This window comes from Cebus imitator, unplaced genomic scaffold, assembly GCF_001604975.1.
Source record: "Cebus imitator isolate Cc_AM_T3 unplaced genomic scaffold, Cebus_imitator-1.0 Scaffold111, whole genome shotgun sequence".
NCBI classification, from domain to species: domain Eukaryota; kingdom Metazoa; phylum Chordata; class Mammalia; order Primates; family Cebidae; genus Cebus; species Cebus imitator.
The window spans coordinates 3,802,392-3,816,548 of NW_016107426.1; the positions used below are offsets into that span (position 1 = coordinate 3,802,392).

The 14,157-nt window shown below is 41.6% G+C and overlaps 1 protein-coding gene across 1 annotated transcript in view; it reads left to right on the forward strand.

The window, feature by feature from the left end:
• The first annotated feature begins 208 nt into the window (after window positions 1-208).
• Window positions 209-14,157, forward strand: part of LOC108311124 (fragile X mental retardation syndrome-related protein 1-like) — a 64,686-nt gene continuing 50,737 nt past the window's right edge. The window contains 1 exon segment of the mRNA XM_037741967.1: window positions 209-566. Coding sequence (XP_037597895.1) covers window positions 516-566 — 51 coding nt within the window. The 5' untranslated portion in view covers window positions 209-515.

Genomic DNA, 14,157 nt, shown 5'->3' on the forward strand with positions numbered 1-14,157 from the left:
CTGAGGGGCGTGGAACTGGAGAATCGGAGTCCGGAGAAGGCCCGACTTTTTAAAAAACAAACCAGAGCGGGGCGACAAAACTTGGGGCACCATCGAGGTGGGTGACAAGGCCACCCCCGGGCATCCAGCCCTCCCAGAAGTTCCAGGTCTGGACGCGGGGCGCGAGCGAACGCCACGCGCGGGGCGGGCTGAGCCCGGGCCGAGGATTCCGGGGCGGCGCGAACGGCGGCCACGAGGGGGCGGGGGCCCGCGGGCGGGTCAAAGGTCGGCGATTGTGCCGGGAGGCGAGGCCGACGTAGCCGGCGGCAGGCGGAGCCCGGGGCGGGCGCCGCAGGGAGCGCCGGGATCCCACCTGGAGAGTCGGGGCGGCACGCGGAGACCCGCGGTGAGGGGCGGGGACCCGAATCCCCGCCCTGCTGTCCCCTCCCCTTCCCCGCCTCCGCGCCCCTCCCCCCTCCTCCCCTCTGGTTGGAAAGTTTCTAGAATCTCTTCCCGGCGGCCTTTGCGGTTCCAACATGGCGGAGCTGACGGTGGAGGTTCGCGGCTCCAACGGGGCTTTCTACAAGGTACTGACCCCTCTGCCACTCTGTCGAGTGTTCTGGGGGCTGGGGCGCGTTTGAGCGAGGGCTGGTGGTCCCGGAGAGTGACGCTGGGGGTCGGAGGGGCGGCCAGGCCCCCGCCCGAGGCCGCGGGATTCCTTGCTTCTCCCCCCTCCACCCGCGGTTTAACGGTCTCGGGGGCCGGGGCTCCGTTATGTTTTGAAACAGCACGTCGGACACCGTGGGTTTTCCTAGTTAGGAACCTTCCTTGTCGCCGCTGCGGCTCTTGGCGGGCCGGTGGGAAGCGGCGGAGCGGCGGAGCGGCGGCGGGACGACGGGAGCTCCTCGGCCAGGCCCGAGCGCGGGGAGGCGGCGGGGGGATTGTGCGGTCGCGCCCGCTCCCCCGCCCGCGGACCTGCCCGCCCGAGCGCCTCGGCCAGCGCCCGCGCCCCCTCCCCGCCCCCTGGGGCGCGTGCGGCGCGGAATCTTTGGAATTCACCCCTTGTCTTCGAGTTTCGGGCCAGCAAATCTTTAGCGTCTGAGGAGAATGGGGGTGCCGGATTTAGGGTTATAGCATCCAAGACAGAAAAGCAGAAAAGCTTGAATTGTGGCGGGTTGGACTATTTTTGCGGCCTGGGAAATTGGGCGGCGCCGTAGCCCCTCTATTACGGAAGAAACAGACAGTTCTCCGCTTTAAAGTAAGATTTAAAATGTGAAATGGATCACGGAGATAGGCGGAGAGGTGACCAATTTCTTTGTATCACTGCCCCTGTTTTTGGAGGGAGGTGTGTGTGTCTTTTTTTCCACGAGGTTTTTTGTTTGGTTGGGGAGGAAGAACATGCATTACTGTGAAATCGGTGCTGGAAAACGTAGGAGAAATAAGAGTACAGCAATTTGGTAGGGGCTTTCAGCGTTCACATATCTAAAAATGAAATCCTACTAGTTTATTTTTTTTTTTGCCACTATAGTGTTCTTTACTCATTCTCCCGAAGTATGCCAGGATGTTACAAGAGCAATACAAAATCTCCCCAGCTGTTGTCTGTCAGTCAATCTCGCTAAGCCAGCATCTCAAATGTTTGAGAGTCTTGGCTATTTTTATGAAGGGCCTTCTTCTAATATGCATGAGTATTGTGCGCCTACAAAATGAATTCTCACAGGTTTTCATTTCAGCGTACCTTTTATTCCACGAGTTTTTATTTTATTTGGCCATGATTTTCTATTTTCAGCGTTTTGTTTCTCCTTTCTTAGTTTACTGATTAGCTCTGGATTTGGTTTAACTCTCACGTGGTACTAGCATAATGGGGAATCACAGCGTATAAAGGATCTCCCTAAGCTTTTCACAAGTTTAAATCTCCTTAGGTGGTAAACGTAAAGTAGGAACAGTGCTTGTTGGAAGTGAGACTTTAAGTTAATGCGTGAGTAGTTACATTAACCTTACGTTCTAGGTTTAAGACTTGATGTCAGACAGATGACCGAGGTGCAATTTGAGTGGATGTTTAATTGACTTTTGTTGTTATTGAAACCTGGTGGTTGGCCTTCCCTGGACTACTGCAGATATGGTTCGCTGTGTAAGATGGCGCAAAGAGCAGTCTTAGCCACGTTTTTCCTATCAAGCGTAGATAAGTCGTTTTGCATCATCTCCCACCACTTTCCCGAAAAGTTTTAGATTCTCACGATTTGGCTATATAGTTCTTGTATAAGGGAGATAGGCATTTTTGTCTTGCGTGATGGAAAAAATAAAGTGATTATTTTGCTTTAACACATTATTCTACATCATGCATGTGATAGCCATTTCTTTTTAGCAAAGTGTATTTGTCATTAGCCTGCTATAAAAGCTACGTTTTCCTTTTTTTAATAAGATGAAGGTAGTCAATTTGTTTCAAAGATTGTTTGCATTCTTACTTTGGTTTCTCATGGTATTTTTATTTTCCCCAGTCAATTCACAAGGAATCAAATGTTCCCATTTTGGAACTCTGAAGTATTTATTATTGATCTCTATACATGCCCTGCAGTCTACTGCTTGGTTCTACTTAAGCTTTGACTCCATAACTCATTTGCCTCACAAAGTGAGGTGGTACTTTGGCAGGGTTGGAAAGGACACTAGTCACATGTGTGTGCACTGAAAGAATGTACACTTGAACATTTGGAATTTTATGTCCAGCCATAATCCACTTGCACATGCACTTTGTGGACACTGTTCTTCAGAACTCTGGAAGAATGGGAATGGGGAAGTGGAAGAGAGTCCTGGATTTGAAGTGAGCAAATGGGGATTCTGGGTCTGCACTTCACCTTACTGTTACCTTAACAGTGGACCCCAGAACAAATCTCTGAGATTTGAAGTAGTTCAGTGATCCAGTATTTTGTATCCTCTTAAACTGCTGACTTGAAAAACATTGGCTTATTGCACAGAAATTTATTGCTTTTTATCATTAGAATTTAAAAGTTGCAGTTAATTTACATACAGTAAGATAAGCATTTTTTGCTGATAATTAGCAAGATTATCTGTCACCTTAACTGTGGTGGTGGTTACACAGTTGTCAGCATTTATCAAGATTCATAGCCCCCAAATTTCTGTCGTGCCCTTTTTTAGTCAGCCATTCCTCAACCCCAGCCTCTAGTGTCTTCTGTCTTCATATAGTTTTGCCTTATTCAGAATGTTATGTATATAGAATCATACAATATATTGTGTAGTGTTTTGAGACTGGCTTCCGTTTAGCATAGGAGCAATTTTAATTTTTTCTAATTTAGAAGATAATACATAGTCACTGAGGGAATTTTGGAACTCAGCAAAAACTAGAAGTTGCCTTGAGATGAGAGCTGTTAACATTTTAGTGTATTTGTTGGGATGTTTTTTTGTGTGTGTGTGTGGTGATTTTCAATGTACAGGTGATTTGAATTTCCCTTTTTCCCCTCCTCTTACTCCTTATATACACAGAAGACACACATTTGGCTATAAGTGAATTGCCATTGATGAATTTCAAAGTCAGTTATCAGGCCTTGAGGCAGTGGTCTGTAGACCTTGATTAAAGTTTTTCTAGTAGAACTGAAACTTCATTTCACAAATTAATTGGAACCAGAGAAGCGCTGAAGATCTGAGTATTTTACCAAAATTAGGGTAGTCTTTAAAAAATAGTATGTAAACAGATGATGATATGCATATTGTTCTGCATTTAACAGTGAATCTATAGTTAAAGAGATAAAAACTTGACTTTTGTATGTTTGCAGCCCTGAAAATCTGTGGGGATGAGAGAGAATGGGAAGATGTTAATTAAGCATTTGATAGTGGGCTATGGTGTTACATAAAATAACATAGCCTTTGTACTTTTGTACTTCTCATACCTAGAGTAGCATCTTAGGTTTTATACTACTGGACATTTAAGGTGCCCTGGAAAAAAAGTTTTATTGAGGTAGAATGTATATCTTACAAAATTAACCTGTTTTAAGTGTACAGTTGCATGATAGTGTATTTACAGAGTTGTATAACCACTGCCAGTCTTCCTTCGGAACATTCCATTACCCCAAAGAAACCTCCTGCCCATTTGTATCATTAAAATGCTGTGTGTGTGTGTGTGTGAGAGAGAGAGAGAGAGAGAGAGAGAGACACACACACACACAGTCTTGCTCTGTCACCTAGGCTGGAGTGCAGTGGCGTGATCTCTGCTTACTGCAATCTGCCTCTCAGGTTCAAGCGATTCTCCTGCCTCAGCCTCCCAAGTACTTGGGTTTACAGGTGCCCACCACTATGCCCTGCTAATTTTTGTATTTTTAGTAGAGACGGGTTTTCACCATGTTAGTCAGGCTGGTCTTGAACTCCTGACCTCAGGTGATCTGCCTGCCTCGGCCTCTTAAAGAGCTGGGATTACAGACATGAGCCACCATGTCCAACCTAAAGTGCTTTTTAACTGATGTATTAATATATATTAAACTTTGTAATAGTAATGCAATTTATATGGCCTTGGGCTAAGTATAATTTTATATTTTTTTGAGATGGAATCCTGCTCTGTTGCCCAGGCGGTAGTGCAGTGGCATGATCTTGGCTCACTGCAACTTCAACTTCCACCTCCCAGGTTCAAGATTCTCTTGCCTCAGCCTCCCGAGTAGCTGGGACTACAGGCGTGTGCCACCATGCCCCACTGATTTTTGTATTTTTAGTAGAGATGGGGTTTCACTATGTTGGCCAGGCTGGCCTTGAACTCCTGACCTCAAGTGATCCACATTCCTTGGCCTCCCAAAGTGCTGGGATTACAGGTGTGAGCCACTGGGCCTGACCATGAGTATAATTGTAAATAGAAGTTGAAAGTGAGTTACTCAGTTTCTGGCTCAGAGAGGAAAGTTTTCCATGATGTTCCAAGGGAACCTGTAATCTCTAAGATTTCAAGCACTTTGTACAGAAGGTAGAGTTAATTACTTTTAGAGCTCTGTTTTAACTGTGTAACTGACTACAAAACAAATCTCAAAGTACTATAATATTTCTGTAATTAACTTCCGTATTTAGCTTAATTTAATATTAAGTGGAATTTGGTCACAATCTAAATTATGCAGTAGGTATATTATCAATAATAATGAATAATAGAATTATACTAAAGGACTTGTGTTCAGAGCGTATACTGACTTTTCAAGGTTAGTACAGAATCTTGTTAGTTGGTTCCATTGTGGAGATTCGTAATTGAAAATATAAAGATGAAAACTGTCTTAATATAAGGGCACTCTGTTAAAAATACGTAGTTCCAGATCTTTTAGAATCGTTGTTGTGCATATTTAAAAAGATGATTTTCATTAAAATACTAAGGAATGAAGATTTAACTCAGAGTGAAAATTGATAAGAACAAATTTTTATTTTTATTCACAGATAGTTGCAAAACGTTGTATTTGTGGAGGGGAAGGAAGGCTGGGATTTTCTACTCTAAGTTGTTGATGTCAATCACAGTTATTAAAACGTCAATTTAGGCCGGCACGGTGGCTCACACCTGTAATCCCAGCACTTAGGGAGGCTGAGGCGGGGATGGATCACGAGGTCAGGAGTTCGAGGGCAGCCTGGCCAACATAGTGAATTCCAGTCTTTACTAAAAATACAAAAATTAGCCAGGTGTGTTGGCACGTGCCTGTATGTAGTCCCATCTACTCAGGAGGCTTAGGTGGGAGAATTGCTTGAACCTGAGAGGCGGAGGTTGCAGTGAGCCAAAGCTATACCATTCCACTCCAGCCTGGGTGACAGAGTGAGACTCTATCTCAAAAAAAAAAAAAAAAAAAGTCAAATGCATATTTTTCTTACAAAGTTTTGTATTTTGTATTACAAGAGCAAGACATAATTACGAAAAATGTGAAAGCAGAAAAGTGCATCTGATCTTTCTAGAGATGTATTGTCAGGGCCCTGGCTTTAAATACTTCCAGAAAACATAACTTTTCCATATTTTTACTTCTGTGTACCTGTGTATTTTCTATATCAGATAATTGTGTGCCTCCTGTGAGTAAGATAATAGTTTAAGATGAGAGCCTGTTCTTTACTAGATTATGTATTAAGTTTTTATATGTATTTCCTGATTTTATTTTCCCAAGGACTCTGTGAGGTAGGTTTTATTTTTAAATTTTTATTTTTTAGTAGAGATGAAGTCTCGCTATTTTGACAAGGCTGGTCTCAAACTCCTGGCCTCAAGTGATCTTCTCATCTGGATCTCCCAGAGTGCTGGGATTATAGGTGTGAACTACGAAGCCTGGCCAGCATTAGGGATTTTTCAAAGTAAATAGTGTAGTGATCTTACATTTTCATTAGGAGGAAAAGGGCAGACACTTTGCTGAATTGTAACTATGAGTAAGTTTTCTGTCATAGTGTTCAGGTTGTCAGATTAGTTTTTTTTGTAGTGGGAAGAGCAGTATGCATTCATTCCATGATTGACCGCTAATTCTTGTAATAACTTTTAACGGCAGAATCATCCAGGTAAACAACTTAGTTTTTTCATATGTAGTACGAAGCAGTTATATTTCCCTTAACCTATTTATCAAGTTATGGAATCTTTGCTAGTTTCTGTTGGTGGCAGTCCCATCTCAACTGTAACTAATTTTCATTGAGCACACAGACTACTTACCACACTTTGTAGGCACCTTACCCGAATTTCCCATTTAATCCTCTCAACCACAGTGAAGCAGTTAATGTTAACACCATATGAGAATACTGAGGCTAAGTGAATCCAGGTCTGTAAAGTTAGGTGCTGATTCAAGATTCAGACTCTGAAGTTTGCACAGAGCCAACCAATCTCTTTAACTGTTATGGTATAATTTTTTTGAAGTATAATTTGAAGTACAAATATGTTTTGGCACATTATTACTAATTATGAATTGTTATTAATTAATACAAGGAGAATTATGAGGAATAAATTGGGAGGATTCCCAGAGAAATGATTTGAGCTATGCCTTTGCTTTAGGAAAACCTGCTCTGATATGGTAGCCACCAGCCACAGAGCTGAAATGTACTAGTCTGAATTGAGATATGCTTTAAATGTAGAATACAAATTGGGCTTCAAAGACCTAATATTAAAAAAAGAATGTGAAATATCTCAATAATTTCTTTTTTTTTTTTTTTTTTTTTAGCAGGAGCCTCGCTCTGTTGCCCAGGCTGGAGTGCAGTGGCAGGATCTAAGCCCATTGCAGCCTCTACCTTCTAGGATTAGGTGATTCTCATGCCTCAGCCTCCCGAGTAACTGGGATTACAGGAGCCCTCCATCATGCCTGGCTAATTTTTGTATTTTTAGTAGAGTTGGGGCTTCACCAAGTTGGCCAGGCTGGTTTCGAACTCCTGACTTCAAATGATCTGCCTGTCTCCACCTCCCGAACTGCTGGGATTACAGGCGTGAGCCACTTTGCCCGGCCAATAATTTTTTTTGATTACATGTTGGATAATACTTTAGATACATTAGGTTAAATAATAGTGAAATTAGCATTACCTGATTTTCATGCGTTTTGTTTTGAGGCAGAGTCTTGCTCTGTTGCCCAGGCCCGATCTCAGCTTGCTGCAGCCTCCGCCTCCTGGGTTGAAGCGATTCTCCTGCCTCAGCCTCCTGCCTCAGGTGAATTCTCTCCTCCTGATTCACCTGAGTAGCTGGAACTACAGGTGGCTGCCACCATGTCCGGCTAGTTTTTGTATTTTTAGTAGGGATGGGGTTTCATCATGTTGGCTGGACTGGTCTCGAACTCCTGGACCCCAATAATGTGCCTTCCTTGGCCTCCCAAAGTACTGGGATTGCAGGCTTGAGCCACTCCCTGGCCTCTTTCTTTAAGATAATTTATGCTCTCAGTTGTTTTAACTTGCCTGCCATACTCTAGCTTCAGCGTTTTTTGCCATCTATTTTGGGAGGATGAACAGAGGTCTCCATTAGTAGAATAGCTGATGAAGTTGATTGTTGCTGGCAAAGGTATGCGCTCCTGTGTTGAGATTTCTTTGTGATCAGGAGCCTCAGAGGCTCCCGACTTCCTTTCTTAAACTACATAATTATTCATCGATAGCTTTTTTTGGTTCTCTTTTCGTACTAACTTTTTGTTTTTATAGTTTTTCGGTTATTTTCAAGTCTTAAATTTTGTTGATATGTGTACCTAGTAGGTAGTAAGCCCTCAGTATATATTTGTTGAATGATGTGTAATCTTAGTAACTAATTTTATCATTTCTGATTTTAGTTCAAACTGAACTTAAATGATTTTTTTTTCAAAGGAGTTATGTTTTGACCATGGTCAAGTTCAGATACTGTCACAAACTTTATGCATACATAGAGGGAACTGTATAGAACTTAAACTCTGCAACAAGAAAGTCAGAATAGCCTTTTTGTTTGAGTCTAGTTCTGTCACCCTGGCTGGAGTGCAGTGAAGCAGTCTTGGCTCACTGCAACCTCTGCCTCTTGCGTTCAAGCGATTCTCGGGCCTCAGTAATTACTGTAGCTGAGATTACAGCCAACTAAGCTCAGCTAATTTTTGTATTTTTAGTAGAGACAGCGATTTGCCATGTTGGCTAGGCTGATCTCGACCTCCTGACTTCAGGTGATCTGTCTGCCTCTGCCTCCCAAAGTGCTAGGATTACAGGTATGAGCCATCCTGCCTGGCCCAGAATAGTTTTGGTTGGTCATTTGGAAACATTAATCATTCCATTACAAAGAAAACAATTAACTCATTCCATTTCAAAGAGAACCGTGTGTTACTACATACAAAAATGGGTGACCCTAACAAGCCAAGAACATAACTGGTATGCAAGCTGTAGTAGATTACTTGTGTATGATTAACAAATCTTCACATCCTCATTGTCCCCCCCCCCCTTTTTTTCCCCCCAAATTCGGAAGAGTTATGTGGTCAATACTAATGAATGCTGAATACTTGCCTTAAATAACTTTTTTCTAATTAGAGCTTATTCCATAATTGGCCAGGCCCAGCAACTCAGCCTGTAATCCCAGCACTTTGGGAGACTGAGGCAGGGCGGATCACTTGAGGTCAGGAGTTCAAGACCAGCCCGACTCAACATGGTGAAACCCCGTCCCCACTAAAAACACAAAAATTAGCAGGGCATGGTGGCTGGTGTCTGTAATTCCAGCTGCTCAGGAGGCTGAGGCACAACAATCTCTTGAACCCAGGGGGCAGAGGTTGCAGTGAATTGAGGTTGTGCCAACACACTCCAGCCTGGGCAACAGAGTGAAACTTATATCTCAAAAAAAAAAAAAAAAAAAGGACTTGCTCCATAATGATGCAATAATTACTATAATGTATAATGTAATTGGTAAATTTGCAGACTTTTAAAATTTGTGGTACAAGTATCTAGTGATTTGAAATAATTTTATTTTGTAGATTTAGTTGCGTAGATCTTAAAAGTATGTTTTTTAAAGTTATGACATTTGATTGCAATAGCAACCTTGACTGTTGCTTGTTGGACTCTTTGAGGTGTTGTAAGCATCTTATAAGTTTATTACACAAAGTGTATATTCGAGATCCCTAGAGATGGAAAAATAAGATGGATGTGTGGAGTGGTGATGCATGTATCTGCTATATTGAAAACATGTTGGCTGACAAAATATTTGATATATTCTAACTCTTAAAGGTATATGTTTACATATACATGTGTATAATTTTACACACATAAGTGTGATATAAAAACTTCGTTTATTGCATTTTTTCTTTTTTTTGGCCCCTGGTTGCCCTTCACCACCTGGGTCTCTCATCTCCCCCTCCGTATTAGGTAACCCTTGTTTGTGGCAAGTGTACATGGTTCCAGATATTTTTACCATGCTCATAGAATTGTATATAGATACGTGTTCAGATAAAGATATAGGGTTTTTCAATATTACTGTATAAAAATAAGATCATTTGGCTGGGTGCCATGGCTCACACCTGTAATCCCAGCACTTTGGGAGGCTGAGGTGGGCAGATCATGAGGTCAGGAGATCCAGACCATCCTGGACAACATCCTGGGCAACAGGTGAAACTCCTTTCTACTAAAAATACAAAAATTAGCTGGATATGGTGGCAGGTGCCCGTAATCCCAGCTACGTGGGAGGCTGAGGCAGGAAAATCACTTGAACCCAGGAGGCGGAGGTTGCTGTGAGTCAAGATTGCGTCATTACACTTCAGTCTGGTGACAGAGAAAGACTCCCTCTCAAAAAATAAATAAATAAATAAAATAAAAATAGGATCATCTACATCTCGATGATTTTCATGTGGAGTATGATTTGTTTATATAGTTGTAAGAATATATACAATTAAGCGAATCCCTAGTTAATAGACATACATTTTGTTTTCAGTTTTTTGTTGCTCCACATAACTATTTCCATTGGATAGATTTTAAAGACTGGGGTAGCTTGGTGAAAGGGAACCTTAAAAAAAAATAAAAACCAGAAAACTGTAATAAATGTTAAAAGATTACTTTCCAAAAAGGCTTCCTGTTTCCTCCATCAACAAATGGCAGCTGATTTTCTTTATATCTCTGCCAGAAATTGGCTTTATTAAGTTTAATTTTTGCCAGTCTCTTGGATGTAAAGGGATAATATCTCATTAGAACTTGATCCCACTTGTGAATTTTAATGTTTGTTTGCCATTTGAATTTGTTCTTCAAGACTCGACTTTTTGCCATTTGATTTTGATTTTCTAAGAATGTCTTGTCTTTGGCCCATTTTTCTGTTGGGGTGTCCTTTGTCAGTTTTGGAAATCTTTTTGTATTATGGATATTAAGCCTCACCTAATGTAAGAGTATGCCCTCTCTCACCTATTTATTTAGATTAATTATTTATTTTGAGATAGGACCTCAAAATAAATAATACTTTGTCACCCAGGTTGCAGTGCAGTGGCAAGATCATGGCTCATTGTAGTCTTGACCTCCCAGGTTCAAGCAGTCCTCCCACCTCAGCCTCCAGAGTACCTGAAACTAAGACATGTGCCACCATGCCCAGCTAATTTTTAAAAATAATTTTTTGTAGACATGGGGTCTTGCTATGTTACCCAGGCTGGCCTCATTCCTGGCACTCAAGTGATCATCCTACCTCAGCCTTCCATAGTGCTGGGATTACAGGCATAAGCCATACTGTGACCTGCCTCCCCATTCTTTTGACTTGTTTTCTTGTATTGCTGGCCATAGTGAAATTTTAGTTTTTAACATACTCAATTATTTTTTTCCATTAAGTCTTCTGGGTTTCCAGTCCTGGTTAAGACAGTCTGTGCCCAGATTATACATATAATTTCTTAGATTATTTTTTAGTTTTATTTAATTTTTACATTTAAATAGTACATGAATTATTTTTGCATATTCATATGGATGGGCAGTTATGCTAGTGCCATGTATTAATCATCTCTGTTTGAAGATTGTTTTTCTTGCATGTGTGGGAATTAGATATTTGCCCTCCTTAGCTCGATCTGCCTCACTTCTAGGACTGGGATGAGACGATGATGCTCAGCTTCCTGCAGGGCTGGATTCCATTCCAGGTTGATAGACCCTCCTAAGAATTACTCCAGAGAGTCTGGGGTGTTCTGGGAATTCCATAGAGAGATCTGCAGAAAGGAACATTGTGATTTGCCTTTTGGCAAATAAGGCCAGTTAGGGATCTTACTTTCCTTTCCTTACTGTCTTGGATCCTTGGTGGTTTTACCTTGCAACATTTTAAGTAGTGGGATCTGAGACCTTACAGTGAAACCACTATATTGTAGTGTCTTCATTTAGTGAGATTTTTCTTCCTTGCCCTGATAAGGAGCTCTTTATTTGTTAACCATGTAGACAGTCCAGAAACCTAGTGTTTATTATGAATATTTTAAATTACTTGTCATAAAAGCGCCAGGAAGATTTACCATGGCAGTTGGAGGAAGTAGCTTTAAGTACTCCTAGCACATCTTTGAATGTCTGGGAGTACCCCAGTTTAAGAATCTTCACCTCCTTTATTTTGCAAATAGAGAAATTGTTGTTGTTTTAGGAGACCGAGTCTCCCTGCATTGCCCAGGCTGGCCTGGAACTACTGGGCTCAAGTCATCTCCCTGCCTCAGCCTCCTGAGTGGGCTGGGATTACAGACCACCCTTTGGTGTCCATCTTGAGAACTTTAAAGTTGCCTAGATAATGATGATTACCCAGATCTGAGAGACACCACATCAGACTTTGCAGCTTGCAACTTGAATTTTTTTTTTTTTTGAGACAGAGTTTTGCTCTGTCGCCCAGGCTGGGGTGCAGTGGCGTGACACGCGCTCATTGAAACCTCTGCCTCCTGGGTTCAAGCGATTCTCCTGCCTTAGGCTCCCAGGTATCTGGGACTACAGGTATGCACCATCACACCCAGCTGATTTTTGTTTTAGTAGAGGTGGGGTTTCACCTTGTTGGCCAGGTTGGCCTCACACTCCTGACCTCGGGTGATTTGCCCACCTTGACCTCCCAAAGTGCTGGGATTACAGGTGTGAGCTATCATGCCCAGCCTTTAGCTTGAGTTTCTAATCTGAACTATAAAGCACAGAAACACTGTTTTCTCATTTCTCCCAGTGAAAGCACATAGGTAGTAGCACTATGTAGATGTATGAGAGAGAAGTTAATTCATTATACACAGTGGATGCCTTATTGCATTGGGCTGTATTCTCTTAGAACCCTGGTTTACAAAGATTGTTTGCTTTGTTCAGTTTTCTGTTTCATTTTCAAAATCCTGTTAAGTGGATCATACTGTGTAGGGTGCAGAGCAGACAACACAAGATTCTGACTGTGGATATGTTCGTTTTAGGTGTCAATAAACTATGGATGGAGATGTCTAAATAGTTGGAAGCTGGGTTTAGAATCAACAGAATAGATTGTTTTTCCATTTATAGGTTTGGGAAGTTAGTGGAAGATCGATGCAATTTCTTTTCTTTGAGGGGGACCAGGTTTCACTTTTGTCACCCTGGCTGGAGTGCAATGGTGTAATCTTGGCTCACTGAAACCTCCGCCTCCTGAGTTCAAGCGATTCTCCTACCTCAGCCTACCGAGTAGCTGAGATTACAGGTGCTCACCACCATACCCAACTAATTTTTGTACTTTGAGTACAGATGGGGTTTCACCATGTTGGCCAGGCTGGTCTCAAACTCCTGACCTCAGTAATCCACCTGCCTTGACCTCCCAAAGTGCTGGGATTACAGGCATGAGTCACTGTGCTGGGCCTTGATGCAATTTCATTATACATAAAATAGCATCAGGTGTAAGAGGCACTCTATGAAGAAAGAAGAAATGTGCCAATTAATCTGAACATGGTTATCTTCTAGTATTCTTATGTATGTACTTATTGAAAGATATCTTTTAAACACTCCCGTACATAAAATGGGAAGTTCAAGCAAAAGAAATTCGTTAAAACATACTCAGATATTTGTGTTTCTTCTCAGAATATCTTCCTCAGTGCCATCTAGCATATTGATCTTGTAAGCATACTTTAAAAGGGCTCTCCTCTATCATCTCCAGGATTTTCTTCCAGAAATTTTTACTCATTTTGTTAGCTTTGATCCTGGTGCTTTCTAGATTTTATCAGAAGGTGTCAACAGAAGAACATTCTGATAAGAAACCGCAGTCATTCTTAACAGTGGTTCATCATTGGTTTGCTGACTGAAATGTTAAGGAGTTATCATCAGGTACTACAGAAAATTGCAAACAAACCAAGTTTGAGCACTGAAGAGTGACATTTATATACCGACTGACATGTGGTTGTCAGCTATTCCAAGATGCCATCCATTGTAAGACACATCCTGATTTCAGAGATGTTAAATTGTTAAAATTGATGAACTGGAAAGCAGGACTGGGGCCACAGTATGAATCAGTAAATAAACTGATAATTGATCAAAGGATAACAGGTGATAAACAAATCAATTGTGGTAGTTCTTGGGGAAAAATAAATCGGAGTTGCTGAATTTGCATAAATTATGTTAGTAACTTTTTCTTATTGGCTGTGTTTTGTAATCACATTTATCCACAGAAGTAATATTTAACTGGTGTAGTTGGGGAAAGTGGAGAGTTAACTTAGTCAGAGGAAAGACCTTTCACCATCTGACAAACAGCCCAGTGTCTCTAATAAGAATTAATTTTCATCAGTTTATTTTTGGAAATATAGTAAGTACCACAACTGTGCATCAGGAATTAAGCCATCAATTGCACTTTTTTTTTTTTTT